Below are 14,303 nucleotides of genomic sequence, written 5' to 3'. Positions count from 1 at the left end.
CTTTACTTACGTTGGAGCGATTTTTAAATCACTTGCTTTGCTGACATTGAAAATTACAACATCACCTCGAGGTAGTTTGGCACAGTCCGCTCTCAGTGCTGCTGTAGTGATCGCCAAGTGCCGAAGTGATTTGGCAACCGGGGGTACAGTCAGCGCAGGTACTGGAACTTTAACAGTACGTGAATCAGTGCCCGTTAGGACCGGCCAAAAATTACCAGTTTCGGTTCCAACCCCTAGTCAACTATACAACATTAGGAATAACAATAAATCACTTTATAATGGGACTGTCTGTGTAGCTTGTTGTTCCAACTTTGCACAGAAGATGGCATGGTAACTCTGCATTGAATATACCTCATATGTACATACTCCAGCTTACCTGGTTTCACACTGCAGTATGATGCGACTGTTCATCAATACTGTGTAGAGATATCATAAATCAAATATTAAAGCGCACACTTACATGAAGCCAAAGAAGCATGAATGTGTGTTTTTCTGCCGCTACACGAAATAAAAGAAATGCCTGTAAGTCCATAATTTCATGACCAGCTGTTTAAAAAGAAATGTAAAGACTAGGGCTGTCAAAGGATTAAAAGATTTAATCGCGATTAATCGCATTTTGTTCATAGTTAACTCAAAATTAATCATGATTAATCGCAGATATACATATAATTTTACATCATTAATATGTGTTCCCTAGACAGATACATTTCAAGTTTCAACACCATGAACGGACAATTAATTTGCTTTAAAAAAACGTGTTTTAAACATTATGCTGTTTTAAACAGCTCAACACAAAAAGGACAAACAAGATTTAATGACAATTTTAAAAAAAAATAGCCTACTGTTTGTTAGTATCTTGCCAGATTTTGTATTTTGTAGAAATACAGAATTTTTATTCTTGCTTTAGGAGCACTTGCATTCAGAGGAGGAGCTACACTTCCATGTTTAGATAATAATATCATGGATAAATAACACTTAATGTTGATTGTTATGATCATGCTTTGATTGTCAAATATGTTTTTGTAATCTCCATCCATCCTTTTTTACTACCGCTTGTCCCTTTTGGGGTGGCAGGGGGCTGGAGCATATCCCAGCTCTAATCTGTGGTATTTTTACCTGAATAAATGCTTGTGATATTCTGTACGTGGGTTTCAAACCCCGGCCGAGTCATACCAAAGACTATAAAAATGGGACCCATGACCTCCCTGCTTGGCACTCAGCATCAAGGGTTGGAATTGGGGGTCAAATCACCAAAAATGATTCCCGGGGGCGGCCACTGCTGCTGCTCACTGCTCCCCTCACCTCCCAGGGGGTGATCAAGGGTGATGGGTCAAATGCAGAGAATAATTTCGCCACACCTAGTGTGTGTGTGACAATCATTGGTACTTTATAACTTTAACCAGGTGCTTCCTCAGATTGGAAGTATTACCGCCACTTGCCTTGATTTCCGCGTCACAAAAGCAGCGAGTGTAATCTGCGGGGGGGTGTATTGTAGCGTCCCGGAAGAGTTAGTGCTGCAAGGGGTTCTGGGTATTTTTGCTGTTGTGTTTTTGTTGTGTTACGGTGCGGATGTTCTCCCGAAATGTGTTTGTCATTCTTGTTTGGTGTGGGTTCACAGTGTGGCGCATATTTGTAACAGTGTTAAAGTTTTTTATACCGCTACCCTCAGTGTGACCTGTATGGATGTTGACCAAGTATGCCTTGCATTCATGTGACTGGGGCGGCACGCTGTTTGTATGGAGGAAAAGCGGACCTGAGGACAGGTTGTAGAGGACGTTAAAGGCAGTGTCTTTAAGGCACACCCCTAATTATGTTGTCCAGGTGGAAATCGGGAGTAATTCGGGAGAATGGTTGCCCCGGGAGATTTTCGGGAGGGGCACTGAAATTCGGGAGTTTCCCGGGAAAATCGGGAGGGTGAAACCGATACCGATAATTTCCGATATTACATTTTAAAGCATTTATCGGACGTCTCTAGTAAAACCATAACATAACGTCACACATTTCTCATGACACAAACTAAAAAGTTCAGTTTTACTCGTCCACACTCAAAAAAAGGTTGAAAACTCTAAGTATAATACAAGTAAATATTGATCAATACAATTAAAATATATTATGATTTTGTGTTATTTTATCGAGCAGTAATGTTCCAAGAGCCATTCCCCATCCTCTTAAATCAGAACCATGTATGTTTGCCTTTTACTGTAAAAACACTAAATTGTATTCCTTTAATACGTCCACTTCCAAAGATCACAAACACTCTTCCGCCGACTGCTGCGTGATTTACGAGTTGGCTCTCAGCTCAAAAGCGCTGCAGGAGGCCTTCAAGGAATTATTGTTGTGTTCGCAGTATGGAGGCGCTGCTGGGAGTTCTGGGAAGGATCGAGATCTCACTGATAAAAGGAGACAAAATGAAAGGAAGAATGATTTTTGTAAAAATTTGAAAATATGTTTTTTCTATCATTTGTCGCCAGTGGCGGTCGGTGTATTTTGTACTTGGAACTTGAGTGGAGCTTAATGTACCTCGTCATAAGGTGACCGCCGGTGGAAGCTGACTGTAAATGTGTCACTCTGCTGAATATAACCAGCGTCCTTATTTATCGGATCACATGAGAAAAACTACAACATCCCTCAGAGTGCGCAGACGTCCGCCAGGCCCTGTATCCCAATAGTGAAGAACCCCTTTTGAAAAATCCTGTATCCAGACGGGCATCCGATCACACACAAAATGTACCGGCAATCACCTTTTCCTATCAAAATCTTCCCATACCTTTTTGAGCTACACTACCGTTCAAAAGTTTGGGGTCACCCAAACAATTTTGTAGAATAACCTTAATTTCTAAGAACAAGAATAGACTGTCGAGTTTCAGATGAAAGTTCTCTTTTTCTGGCCATTTTGAGCGTTTAATTGACCCCAAAAATGTGATGCTCCAGAAACTCAATCTGCTCAAAGGAAGGTCAGTTTTGTAGCTTCTGTAACGAGCTAAACTGTTTTCAGATGTGTGAACATGATTGCACAAGGGTTTTCTAATCATCAATTAGCCTTCTGAGCCAATGAGCAAACACATTGTACCATTAGAACACTGGAGTGATAGTTGCTGGAAATGGGCCTCTATACACCTATGTAGATATTGCACCAAAAACCAGACATTTGCAGCTAGAATAGTCATTTACCACATTAGCAATGTATAGAGTGTATTTCTTTAAAGTTAAGACTAGTTTAAAGTTATCTTCATTGAAAAGTACAGTGCTTTTCCTTAAAAAATAAGGACATTTCAATGTGACCCCGAACTTTTGAACGGTAGTGTTTATTGCTAAAACAAAACCCATCCATCCATTTTCTACCGCTTGTCCCTTTTGGGGTTGCATCTTCTTTTTCTTTATCTTCTTGTTATGTGACATTCATCCTCCGCTGCTGCCATTTCTAATATAAAGTAGTGTAAAGTTCTTACTTATATCTGTCAGTAAACTCACTATGAAAGCGCTAAAACATACCGGTGTAGTGAGTTTACATTATTCACCCAAGGAACTTTAGTTATTAGAGAGTTCCGGTCGGACGTTTTTTCACGGGACACATTTCCGGTGTTGTTGTTTCCGGATGAGGAGATGCTGCTCCGTTATTTATTTAAGTAAAGTCTTAATGTCATTAAAACAGTTAGCTCCATCTTTTGACACTTCTTCCACTCCCGTCCTTGCACGCTACACCGCTACAACAAAGATGACGGGGAGAAGACGCTGCCGAAGGTGAGCCACGTAAATAAAACCGCCCACATAATGGCGCATCCGGAAGCGACTGTCAGAAAGCGGCTTGAAGATGATCTGTAAAACATCATCTATGCCAGTGATTTTCAACCTTTTTTGAGCCGAGGCACATTTTTTGCATTGGCAAAATGCGGATGTACACCACCAGCTGAAATCATTAAACAACGAAACTCAGTTGACGGTAAAAAGTCATTGTCGCAATTGTTGAATATGACTTTAAACCATAACCAAGCATGCATCATTATAGCTCTAGTCTCAAAGTAGGTGCACTGTCACCACCTGTCACATCACACCCTGACTTATTTGGAGTTTTTTGCTGTTTTCCTGTATGTAGTGTTTTACTTCTTGTCTTGCGCTCCAATTTTGGTGGCTTTTTCTCTTTTTTTGGTATTTTCCTGTAGCGGTTTCAGGTCTTCCTTTGAGCGATATTTCCCGCATCTACTTTGTTTTTATCCTTCTTCGATTGTCATGTCATGTTCGGATGTACATTGTGGACGCCATCTTTGCTCCGCAGTAAGTCTTTGCTGTCGTCCAGCATTCTGTTTCTGTTTACTTTGCAGACAGTTCAGTTTTAGTTTCGTTCTGCATAGCCTTCCCTAAGCTTCAATGCCTTTTCTTAGGGGCACTCACCTTTTGTTTATTTTTGGTTTAAGCATTAGACACCTTTTTACCTGCACACTGCCTCCCGCTGTTTCCGACATATACAAAGCAATTAGCTACCTGCTGCCACCTACTGATATGGAAGAGTATTACAGGGTTACTCTGCCGAGCTCGAGACAGCACCGACACTCAACAACAACACATCATTTTCAGACTAGGGATGATACTCGAAACCGGTTTTCCCGGTTGTTCGATAAGAAAAGAACCGAGTCCTCGGACTCGAATCCCATTTTGAGAACCGGTACCCGTTATCGAGACCACTATAGTAAAGAAAAAGAGTTGGTTCTTTATTCGAATCCCCGGGAACGAATCCCGTCCAGACCAGAAATGCCCCGTGAGACATCACAAGAAATGACGTCACGTAGCTCAGTCATTAGGCGCAGATAGCAAAAGCAGGAAAAACAATGGACCGGAAAAAGCGCTCCAAGGTGAAATAAAGTTCAAAACAAAAGGTATAATCCAATGAATAACTTTACTGAGAGATTTGAGCAGGGTACAAACACATGACCAACACTTTTACGAGCAACCGGAAACATAGCAACCAGGCTAGCAACGCACCTCTTTTACGGCAGCTGTCGCAACGTTCTTGAAGCAACCGCAGCACATACATATATATACAACATATATGACATGATCTCCCTTTTTTAACTTTTGTTTTTCTTTCTTTGTAAACAAAACAAAATCACACTGTATATGTGTTGTCTGTCTAATTATAAATAATGCAGACGAGGCGTGTTGGCTGAATTCTTGACGTTTACTTTCACAGCGTGCTCATAACCTCATTCTTAGCTGCCGGGTGACGACATGCAACAACACTTTTCGGGGCTACCGCGCATGCTCGTCACTCCCGTTGCATGCTGGGTAGTGTAGTTGTTATATTCCTTAGCTCATCACATCACATCTTTCCCCCATAAAGAAATAATGTTAACTCAATAAAGTGTATTTCTTTTTTTAGCTTTAACTTTTCATATTTTAGCACTGTAACCACATTTGCAAACAACTTTTCTCTTCATAGAATTTTCTTTCAATAAAGAAATAAAGTGCAACAATGTCAAAGCATCGTAACAAACAGTTATGTCAAATAGCAGCTGAAGTGCACTTTTTGGAGAGCTGTATTATTTTCAGTTTTGTGCCCAAGGGACTGTGAAATAATAAAAAAAAAGTTTTTTGGGTTTTTTTTTTTCATAAAGAAATACAATCACGTGTGCTTACGGACTGTATCCCTGCAGACTGTATTGATCTATATTGATATATAATGTATATATTGTGTTTTTTATGTTGATTTAATAAATAAAATTTAAAAAAATAAAAAGTTTTTTTTTCTTTTTTTTTTTTCTTTTGTGGCCCGGTACCAATCGGTCTGCGGCCCGGTGGTTTGGGGACCACTGATGTAGACCACAAGGAAGTGTTTTCCATTCATAAAAAATAATAACAATATGACTCCTTTAATGCACCATATAATCCTTATATATGAAAAATATCAAAAATAGACCATTCATCGGCAGTGCGCCTTATAATCCGGTGCGCCCTATGGTCCGGAAAATACGGGAAATGGATTCCGACTGTGCCCTCTGCTACCTTAAATTGTGAATATCCATTTTAAAGATCACCTGTTCCGTTCTCAGGAGGAGCGACCAGCAAAGAAACACGTGGTGGAGGAGCTGGAAGAGTACGACTTCAGCGACCTCTATGAGGACGTGCCGGTTTCCACGGTGACCCTCGGTCCCAATGCCACCGACTACGAGGTGAGGCGTCGTACGACATCGTCACTTCCTTTAGTTTGCTTCACGCCCCTCAACTCCCACTGTTGCGGCCGGCCGCGTCAGATTTTCGAGTACAAGGACTACGACAACTCGACAAATGAACACCAGGTGAACGAGTACGAGTACGAGGACGAAGACGTGGATGAGCGCTACAGGCCGGCAGAGAGGGAAGGAGGATACGGGATGGACACGCAGGTATAAGAGGCCACTGCATTAGGTACTAGGGGTGCTCCAAAAAAATATTGGGATTTTAATTTATTCCGAGTTTAAACTGGGTCAAAATAAAAAATAAAAATGTTTTTTGTAACCTGTCCTTGTTTAAAAAAATATTGTTTTATTTTAGCTAACCAAATAAAACATTGCAAGAATTGATTTGTATCAAAAATTGTGGTAATTCCAGAATAGATTCTAAATCGAATCGTCAACACAAGAATCGGATGGAATCGTGAGGTGCCCAAAGATTCCCACCTCTCTTCAGTACTCAATCTGATAACATTTCCACCAGTGCCTCCATGGAAATGCCCCCCTCTACCTCAAAGAACTACTCACCCCCAAATCCTCCACACGACACCTCCGCTCCGGACAGGCTAACCTCCGAGGACAAAGCTACGAACAATGGGATACCGGGCTTTCTGCTCCGCCGCTCCCAGTCTGTGGAACGCTCTCCCTGACCACCTGAGGGCACCACAGACTGTGGATGCTTTTAAAAAAGGCTTTAAAACCCTTATTTTTAAAAAAGCCTTTTTTAGATATATGCATACTAGTTCTAGCTATTTGGCTGTTCTAGTTTTTATTTTTATTTATTTTTATTATCTTTTTTTTTTTAATACACTGTAGCACTTTGAGGTTGTTTATTCAATGTAAAGTGCTTTTTACAAATAAAATCTATTATTATTATTATTATTATTATTATTATAACGCACAAGTTCACACCATTCTGGCTTTTTAAGGGAAAGCCAGACAACCACGATGTACCCCTGAGGCATGAGTCACCTTGATCACTTCCAAGGCCAATTAAATTTTATTCCCCCACAGGAAGTGACTGGAAAGCGAATTATTCCGCTCCAGTGTCAAACTGTGGCCATCATATGTTTTTAAGTCGCATTACATTCCGAGCTGTCACTCAAGTGCAAAACGAAGCCAACCACTGTATAACCAACCAAAAATTAAATAAAACTACTCAGCTCGTCAAGTAATGACGGAATTGATAAAGCCTTGTGCTCTTTAATGAGTTGTACTGTCCATATTGTATTAAGCAGACAGACCCTAATTTGTCGCAATTATTTTCATTTCCAAATCTATGGTTATCATCACACGTTTCTAAATAAACTTTTGTCACTGGATAATGTTGAAGCTACTATTTTATAGGAGTGTAAATCTTTGATCCGATTCCGATTCCTAGGCTGACGAATCGATTCAGAACCGATTCTCGATTCAACACGGTTCTTTTGGTATAATACTTATAATGAAATTTTTTCACAACAGGTTAAATGTTAGAAAAAATCCCTTCTGGTTGCATGGAGACGTCTTTTTAAAAAATTATTAAAATAATGTATTTTTTTTTTCACAATTAAAAATAAATAAATAATGGATTTAGAATCAGGATGAACATAAATTGCGGTAGAAATCTACACATTTTTTTGCACCCCTAGAAAATGAAATGCCACTTTTTGCATTGGAGCTCCTGAGATTGTGCAGGTGTTGCGGCCCACCAGGGATCGTCTGTCGAGACGAAACAATAAGCAGAATTTTGTTGTGCACAAAATATCCACATTTTCTTGTCTTTCTATCAGTATGTGCCAGAGAAAGGTGAAAAAGGGGAGCCAGCCCTTTTGGGAGTGGTAAGAACGACACACACACAAACACACACACACACACACACACACACACACACACACACACACACACACACACACACACACACACACACACACACACACACAGTGTTATTAAGCAACATCATGCTAAAAATGATGCTTTAAATGCTTTAGTATTACGTTACGTTAATATTCAGGCCATGTCCACACGAACACAGACAGTTTCAAAAACGCAGAATTGGGGTTAAAACGATCTACTGCCACACAAGTGTAGTTTCAAAACTGTCCGCTGTCATGCACATTTTGTCCAATCAGAAGCCTGAAAAAAAGCAGCCACAGCCGACTTTGTGGCATTACACCTTGTGGAAGTCTTCCTCCGGTGGGTCCACCTGATGCCGAAAAACCTCCACGATAGCCCGGATGTCTGGTGTTAGAAATGTCTTTTTATTTGGCAGCGCACACTCCGCTCTGTCACTTTTCAGTCTCTCGCAATGTCCAGTGCGCGTCTGCTCAATAACTCCAACACTCGTGTCTCAGCCCGGCTGCTGCTAATAAGCATGGCAGGTGGTTGGATGATAAGCCCCAGCTGGGTAATCCAATCACCTCCCAGCTGTGCTTCAAGGCCGGTCCTCCGCGGCAGGCCCGCAGACCACGCCCCCCTCCACACACCTCTATTGTGTTTATTTTTATATACTCGACCAGGGGTGTCAAACTTGTTTTCATTAAGGGCCACATCGCAGTAATGGCTGCCTTCAGAGGGCCACTCTTTTTAAATTAATAAAACTTATGCATGCGGGCAATAGCCTGTGATTAATCAAAATTCAAATAGATCGGAAAATAAAGAAAATAAACATAATTTGACAGCATTGATGTTAATGTGTACCAGTAATCACCTCATACTGTGTTATTACACCATTGCCTATGCACTTGATTATTAGATTTATAATGTACAAACTAATGTTTTCTTTACTAACATATTTTTGTAATATACTATATAATAATGTAATATTTGGCATGATTAGATAATAACGTTTAAAAGATACGCATTTTTTCCATAATTATTTGCATTTAGTAATAAAAATGAAGTATTTTATTATCACACTTTTTTCCCAGGCTTTTGATGAAAAGTGCTATATAAATTTGACTTGATGATGCGAACACTGCCCGTGTCTGTTCGTATTGTTTGTGCGTAGGATTTGTGATTGACAGCTGAGGAGCTGACTGTCATTAGCGCCGGCGGGAGTGTCGCAAAGCCCATTCTGATGTGTCTTTTTAATCAACGTAAAGTGAAAATAGCTGCATACACAGTATATACACTTTCTCTTTTCAATGCGTTTTTTTAATTTTCATGACTATTTACATTGCAGATTGTCACTGAAGGCATCAAAACTATGACACCTGTGAAGTGAAAACCCTTTCAGATGACTACCTCTTGAAGTTAACGTTAAAGTCCCAATGATTGTCACAAACACTAGGTGTGGTGAAAGTTGTCCTCTGCATTTGACCCATCCCCTTGTTCACCCCCTTGGAGGTGAGGGGAGCAGTGAGCAGCAGCGGTGCCGCGCCCGGGAATCATTTTTGGTGATTTAACCCCCAATTCCAACCCTTGGTGCTGAGTGCCAAGCAGGGAGGTAATGGGTCCCATTTTTATAGTCTTTGGTATGACTCGGCCGGGGTTTGAACTCACAACCTACCGATCTCAGGGCGGACACTCTAACCACTAGGCCACTGAGGGACTTGCGCGGCCGGCGGCGGGACTTGTGGCACTCGAACCTGGGTAGGCCCCGCCGCCGGCCGCGCAAGTCCCGGGATGCCCAAAATGTCCATAAGACACCCAGCAAAGTCCCACGGGAAGCGGGGGGAATAAAAGTTGGAAAAGTCGGCAAAAGTCACACAAATTTTCAAAATACCCGTGGGGACTTGTGGCACTCAAACCTGGGTAGGTATTTTTAACATTTTGGGGACTTTTGCAGACTTTTCTCCCCCACTTCCCGTGGGACTTTGCCGGGTGCGTTTTGGACATATAAATATACATATATATATATATATATATATAGTGTGTTTGAAGCTCATCGAGAGAATGCCAAGAGTGTGCAAAACTGTAATCAGAGCAAAGGGTGGCTATTTTGAAGAAACTAGAATATAAAACATCCATCCATCCATTTTCTACCGCTTGTCCCTTTCTGGGGTCGCGGGGGGTCGCTGGAGCCTATCTCAGCTGCATTCGGGCGGAAGGCGGGGTACACCCTGGACAAGTCGCCACCTCATCACAGGGCCAACACAGATAGACAGACAACATTCACACTCACATTCACACACTAGCATGTTTTCAGTTATTTCACCTATTTTTGTTTGGTACATAACTCCACATGTGTTCATTCATAGTTTTGATGCCTTCAGTGACAATCTACAATGTAAATAGTCATGAAAATAAAGAAAACCCATTGAATGAGAAGGTGTGTCCAAACTTTTGGCCTGTACTGTATACGGTCAAACATACAGTAATTCCTCTTATAGTGTGTTTAAAGGCAGCAAAACAGTGTTGTTGAGCTTTGTAAATGACAGCGCACAACCGTGATGTCATCACAAGTCTCCGTTTGTGCCGTGTACACGCATACGCTAAGCGGAGAGTTTTGGATCTCTACACTTTGGCCAGCGTTTGCAAAAGTTTGCGATTTAAAGACAAAAGTATGCGCCTGTGTGTGGTCAAGAGGCCTAAACGCAGAGATAAGTATGCGTTTATTAAGAGTCTGTGTTCGTGTGGACATGGCCTAAATCTATTTCTAAAAGTACTACTAATCTTCAATTTGTGTGTTTTATGGTTTCAGGGAACACAATTCGTGGGACCAATTGGTCCTTACGGATCTCAGGTGGGTTATTTTTGGACCAAACTCCTAAAAACACAAGTGTTAGATAACGTTGCTGTGAATAACTTTGCATGTGTAGGGACCGGCGGGCCCTTCCGGAATGACGGGGCCGGTAGGACCTCGAGGAGACCCCGGGGAATTGGTTGGAATCGTCCTCTTATTTGTCATCAAAATGCCATCATTGTATCATAACTGTTCTTTTCTGTGTGGACCTCTTAGGGACCCCCAGGGCGGCCCGGCCTGAACGGCGTTGACGGGATACCGGGACCGCCAGGGAACGTCTTGGTCTTACCGGTAACATGAAACTACTTCGAAATGTGTTTAGTCATTGCACGACCAGACTATACAAAAGTACGTAATCATCACGCTGCATTTGAGAACACTGGGACGTTTCAACCATCCGATTTGGAGCTGACCAGGTCTTGCTTAGAGTGTGCCGGTGGAAAGTAAACAAAACAAAAAACATGGCTGACATCCTTAGTAAGTGTCATGTAACATTTGAAGTACATTAGATATACCGTGTATAGTCTGTATGCTTACTGAAGAGGAACTTGTTTTCCAACTTCCTAGATTTCAGGAACGGGGCAGTGCCTTGTTGTGGCCACTAGGGCGGAGTTTTCAGCCTGTTTTCTGTGTGTGTTCTTTGGTGCAGTTTCGGTCCGGCGGGGATCAAAAATCTGGTGGCATCTTTTCGGCTCAGGAGGCACAAGCTCAGGCGATCCTGCAGCAGACCAAGGTGGGAAAATACAAAATAGAACAAAATGCATACTTGCCAACCCTCCCGTTTTTAGCGGGAGACTCCCGGTATTCAGCGCCTCTCCCGATAACCTCCCGGCAGAAATTTTCTCCCGACAAACTCCCGGTATTGAGCCGGAGCTCGAGGCCACGCCCCCTCCTGCTCAATGCGGACCTGAGTGGGGACAGCCTGTTCTCACGTCCGCTTTCCCACAATATAAACAGCTTGCCTGCCCAATGATGTCATAACATCTACGGCTTTTAGAGAGTAGAGTGCACAACTGCGCACACAACAAGGAGACGAAGCAGAAGAACGAGGAAGTTACAGACATGGCGACGCCGTCGACGAGCAAGATGAAGAAATACGCTTGCAAGTTCCAAAACGAATGAAAACAAGAATTTCAGTTCATCCAGGACAGTTCGAAGGGGAAGGGGTATGTATGTTGCCTGTACATTTTGTAAAACAGACTTCTCCATTGAACACGGGGGCCGAAATGATATACTCAGACATGAACGGAGAAGTTAAACAGGACAATGCTGCCATCTACTGGATAGCCCCCAGAACACTAAAATTCAAGTATTTATTTTATTTATATGTATAATAAAATAAATATATATATATATATATATATATAGCTAGAATTCACAGAAAGTCAAGTATTTCATACATATATATATATATATATATATATATATATATATATATATATATATATATGAATTACTACCATCCATCCATTTTCTACCGCTTATTCCCTTCGGGGTCGCGGGGGTTGCCGGAGCCTATCTCAGCTAGATACTTAAATTGGTGAATTCTAGCTGTAAATATACTCTCCTCTTAACCACGCCCTTAACCGCGCCCCCCGCCCCAACCACGTCACATATAGGAGGTCTCAAGGTTGGCAAGTATGACAAAATGTGTGCTAAAAATGGCGTTACATATTCAAACCTCCTCCGATCTCTCCTACTTCTGTCGTAGTTGTCTATGAATGGTCCTCCTGGTCCGCTGGGCCTCAGAGGACGACCTGGTCCACTGGTGAGTTTGTTAAAACTTCTTTTTTCATTAAAAACCTAATTTTTCCACTCTAAATCCGATAATACAGTCAACCATGTCGGGAAACTTCATGTCATTTTTGCACAGGGTGACTTATTTGAGTAACAGGACTGAGTTTTTAAGCGTAGAATGAACAAATACAGTGGAACCTCGATTTACGAACTAAATTGGTTCTTGATTAGGGTTCGTAAAGGGAAATGTCTCCATAGGAAATAATGTAAATGTAAGAAATAGGACAAAAAATCCATATTTTAGTGAAGGTTTGTACACTTTGAACACAATATAAAGTGCTATACATTACTGTATATCAAAAAAACATTCCCAAGGGGATTTACTATCTCTTTATTAACAAGCCAACCCACGCACAAACATAGAAGTCATTTTGGTGCCCTCACAACTGATCAGAAATCACAAAAATCCTTAACTTTAACAACCGTATTGCTACAATAATAAACATTTTAAAAAGTAAAGTCCACTTTCAATGTCTTTGGCAAAAATAAGTGCGCTTTAGGAGGCACCTTTTTTTTTCCCGAAAAGTCCAGTTTCATCACAATTAAAAACTTGCTGTGGCACAAAGCCCGCTTTGTCTCTCTCTTCAACACGAGCAGGCACAAAATGGCTGCAAGCGGGGCACAAAATGAATGAATGAAGCGACCACACACAGAGACATGGCATCGCACACATAGGCATATTTGGCTCGATCCAGTAGTTTGTATATCGAAAAGTTTGCAAAGGAGGGGTTCGTAAATGGAGGTTCCACTGTACATTGCATTCATGCTAATAGCATGTTGACATTAGGCACTTAACAGTGATTCAATTACATTTTTTTTTTTAAATGTAAATAATTTATGTAACAGTATTGTGCTGAAATTTTTATCCCACCGTCACAGTTAAAATATCATCAAATAAACAGAAAAATAAATTTTTAATTACTTACTTTTAAGACCTAAATACAGTAAACCCTTGTTTTCTTGCTGTTATTTGGTTGCGGGCCTGACTGCGATAAATGCATACCGTCAAAGTGGAGTTATTCATTATAAATTAAATATTTTAATGAAGCTAGACCAGGGATGTGCACACTTTTTGACTTGGGGGCCACTTTGGGCTAAAAATTTAGCTAAAAAATGCATGTATAGTAACTCTATATATATATATATACATATAGAGTTACTATACTAATATGTGCAAGGCTAATAACAAGAGTGCAGGGGTGAATAGAGCAAAGGAAAAAGATGGTGACGTGAACATGAGTTAGTACATTCACAGTGACAGATTAGTTCCAGTTATTTCGCAGAGTTCATTACATTGATAGCCTGGGGGGAAAAAACTGTTCTTATGACAGATTGTCTTGGCGTACTGTGCTCTGTAACGCCTGCAGGAAGAGACACATATATTTATATATATATATATATATATATATATATATATATATATATATATATATATATATATATATATATATGTATATATATATGTACATATACTATATATGTGCACATATATATATATGTATGTACACATATATATGTACACACACATATATATATATATATATATATATGTATGCATGTACACATATATATGTGTATATATATGTGTGTGTATGTATATATATATATATATATATATATATATACATACATACATA

General features: G+C 40.6%; 1 protein-coding gene across 1 annotated transcript in view; it reads left to right on the top strand.

Annotated features, from left to right (window-relative positions):
* The window catches only part of LOC133633834 (collagen alpha-1(XI) chain-like), a 153,307-nt gene that overhangs the window by 88,706 nt on the left and 50,298 nt on the right, over positions 1-14,303 (top strand). Inside the window, exons 9-16 of the mRNA XM_062026568.1 lie at positions 6,045-6,164; positions 6,246-6,377; positions 7,976-8,023; positions 10,828-10,869; positions 10,946-11,008; positions 11,086-11,160; positions 11,519-11,602; positions 12,581-12,637. Of these exons, the coding sequence (XP_061882552.1) occupies positions 6,045-6,164; positions 6,246-6,377; positions 7,976-8,023; positions 10,828-10,869; positions 10,946-11,008; positions 11,086-11,160; positions 11,519-11,602; positions 12,581-12,637 (621 nt within the window). The remainder of the gene's footprint in view (positions 1-6,044; positions 6,165-6,245; positions 6,378-7,975; positions 8,024-10,827; positions 10,870-10,945; positions 11,009-11,085; positions 11,161-11,518; positions 11,603-12,580; positions 12,638-14,303) is intronic.

The sequence above is a fragment of the Entelurus aequoreus genome, linkage group LG18, assembly GCF_033978785.1.
Source record: "Entelurus aequoreus isolate RoL-2023_Sb linkage group LG18, RoL_Eaeq_v1.1, whole genome shotgun sequence".
Taxonomy (NCBI): domain Eukaryota; kingdom Metazoa; phylum Chordata; class Actinopteri; order Syngnathiformes; family Syngnathidae; genus Entelurus; species Entelurus aequoreus.
Note: the sequence above shows the minus strand (reverse complement) of the source record. Positions and strands in the feature narration are given on the sequence as shown.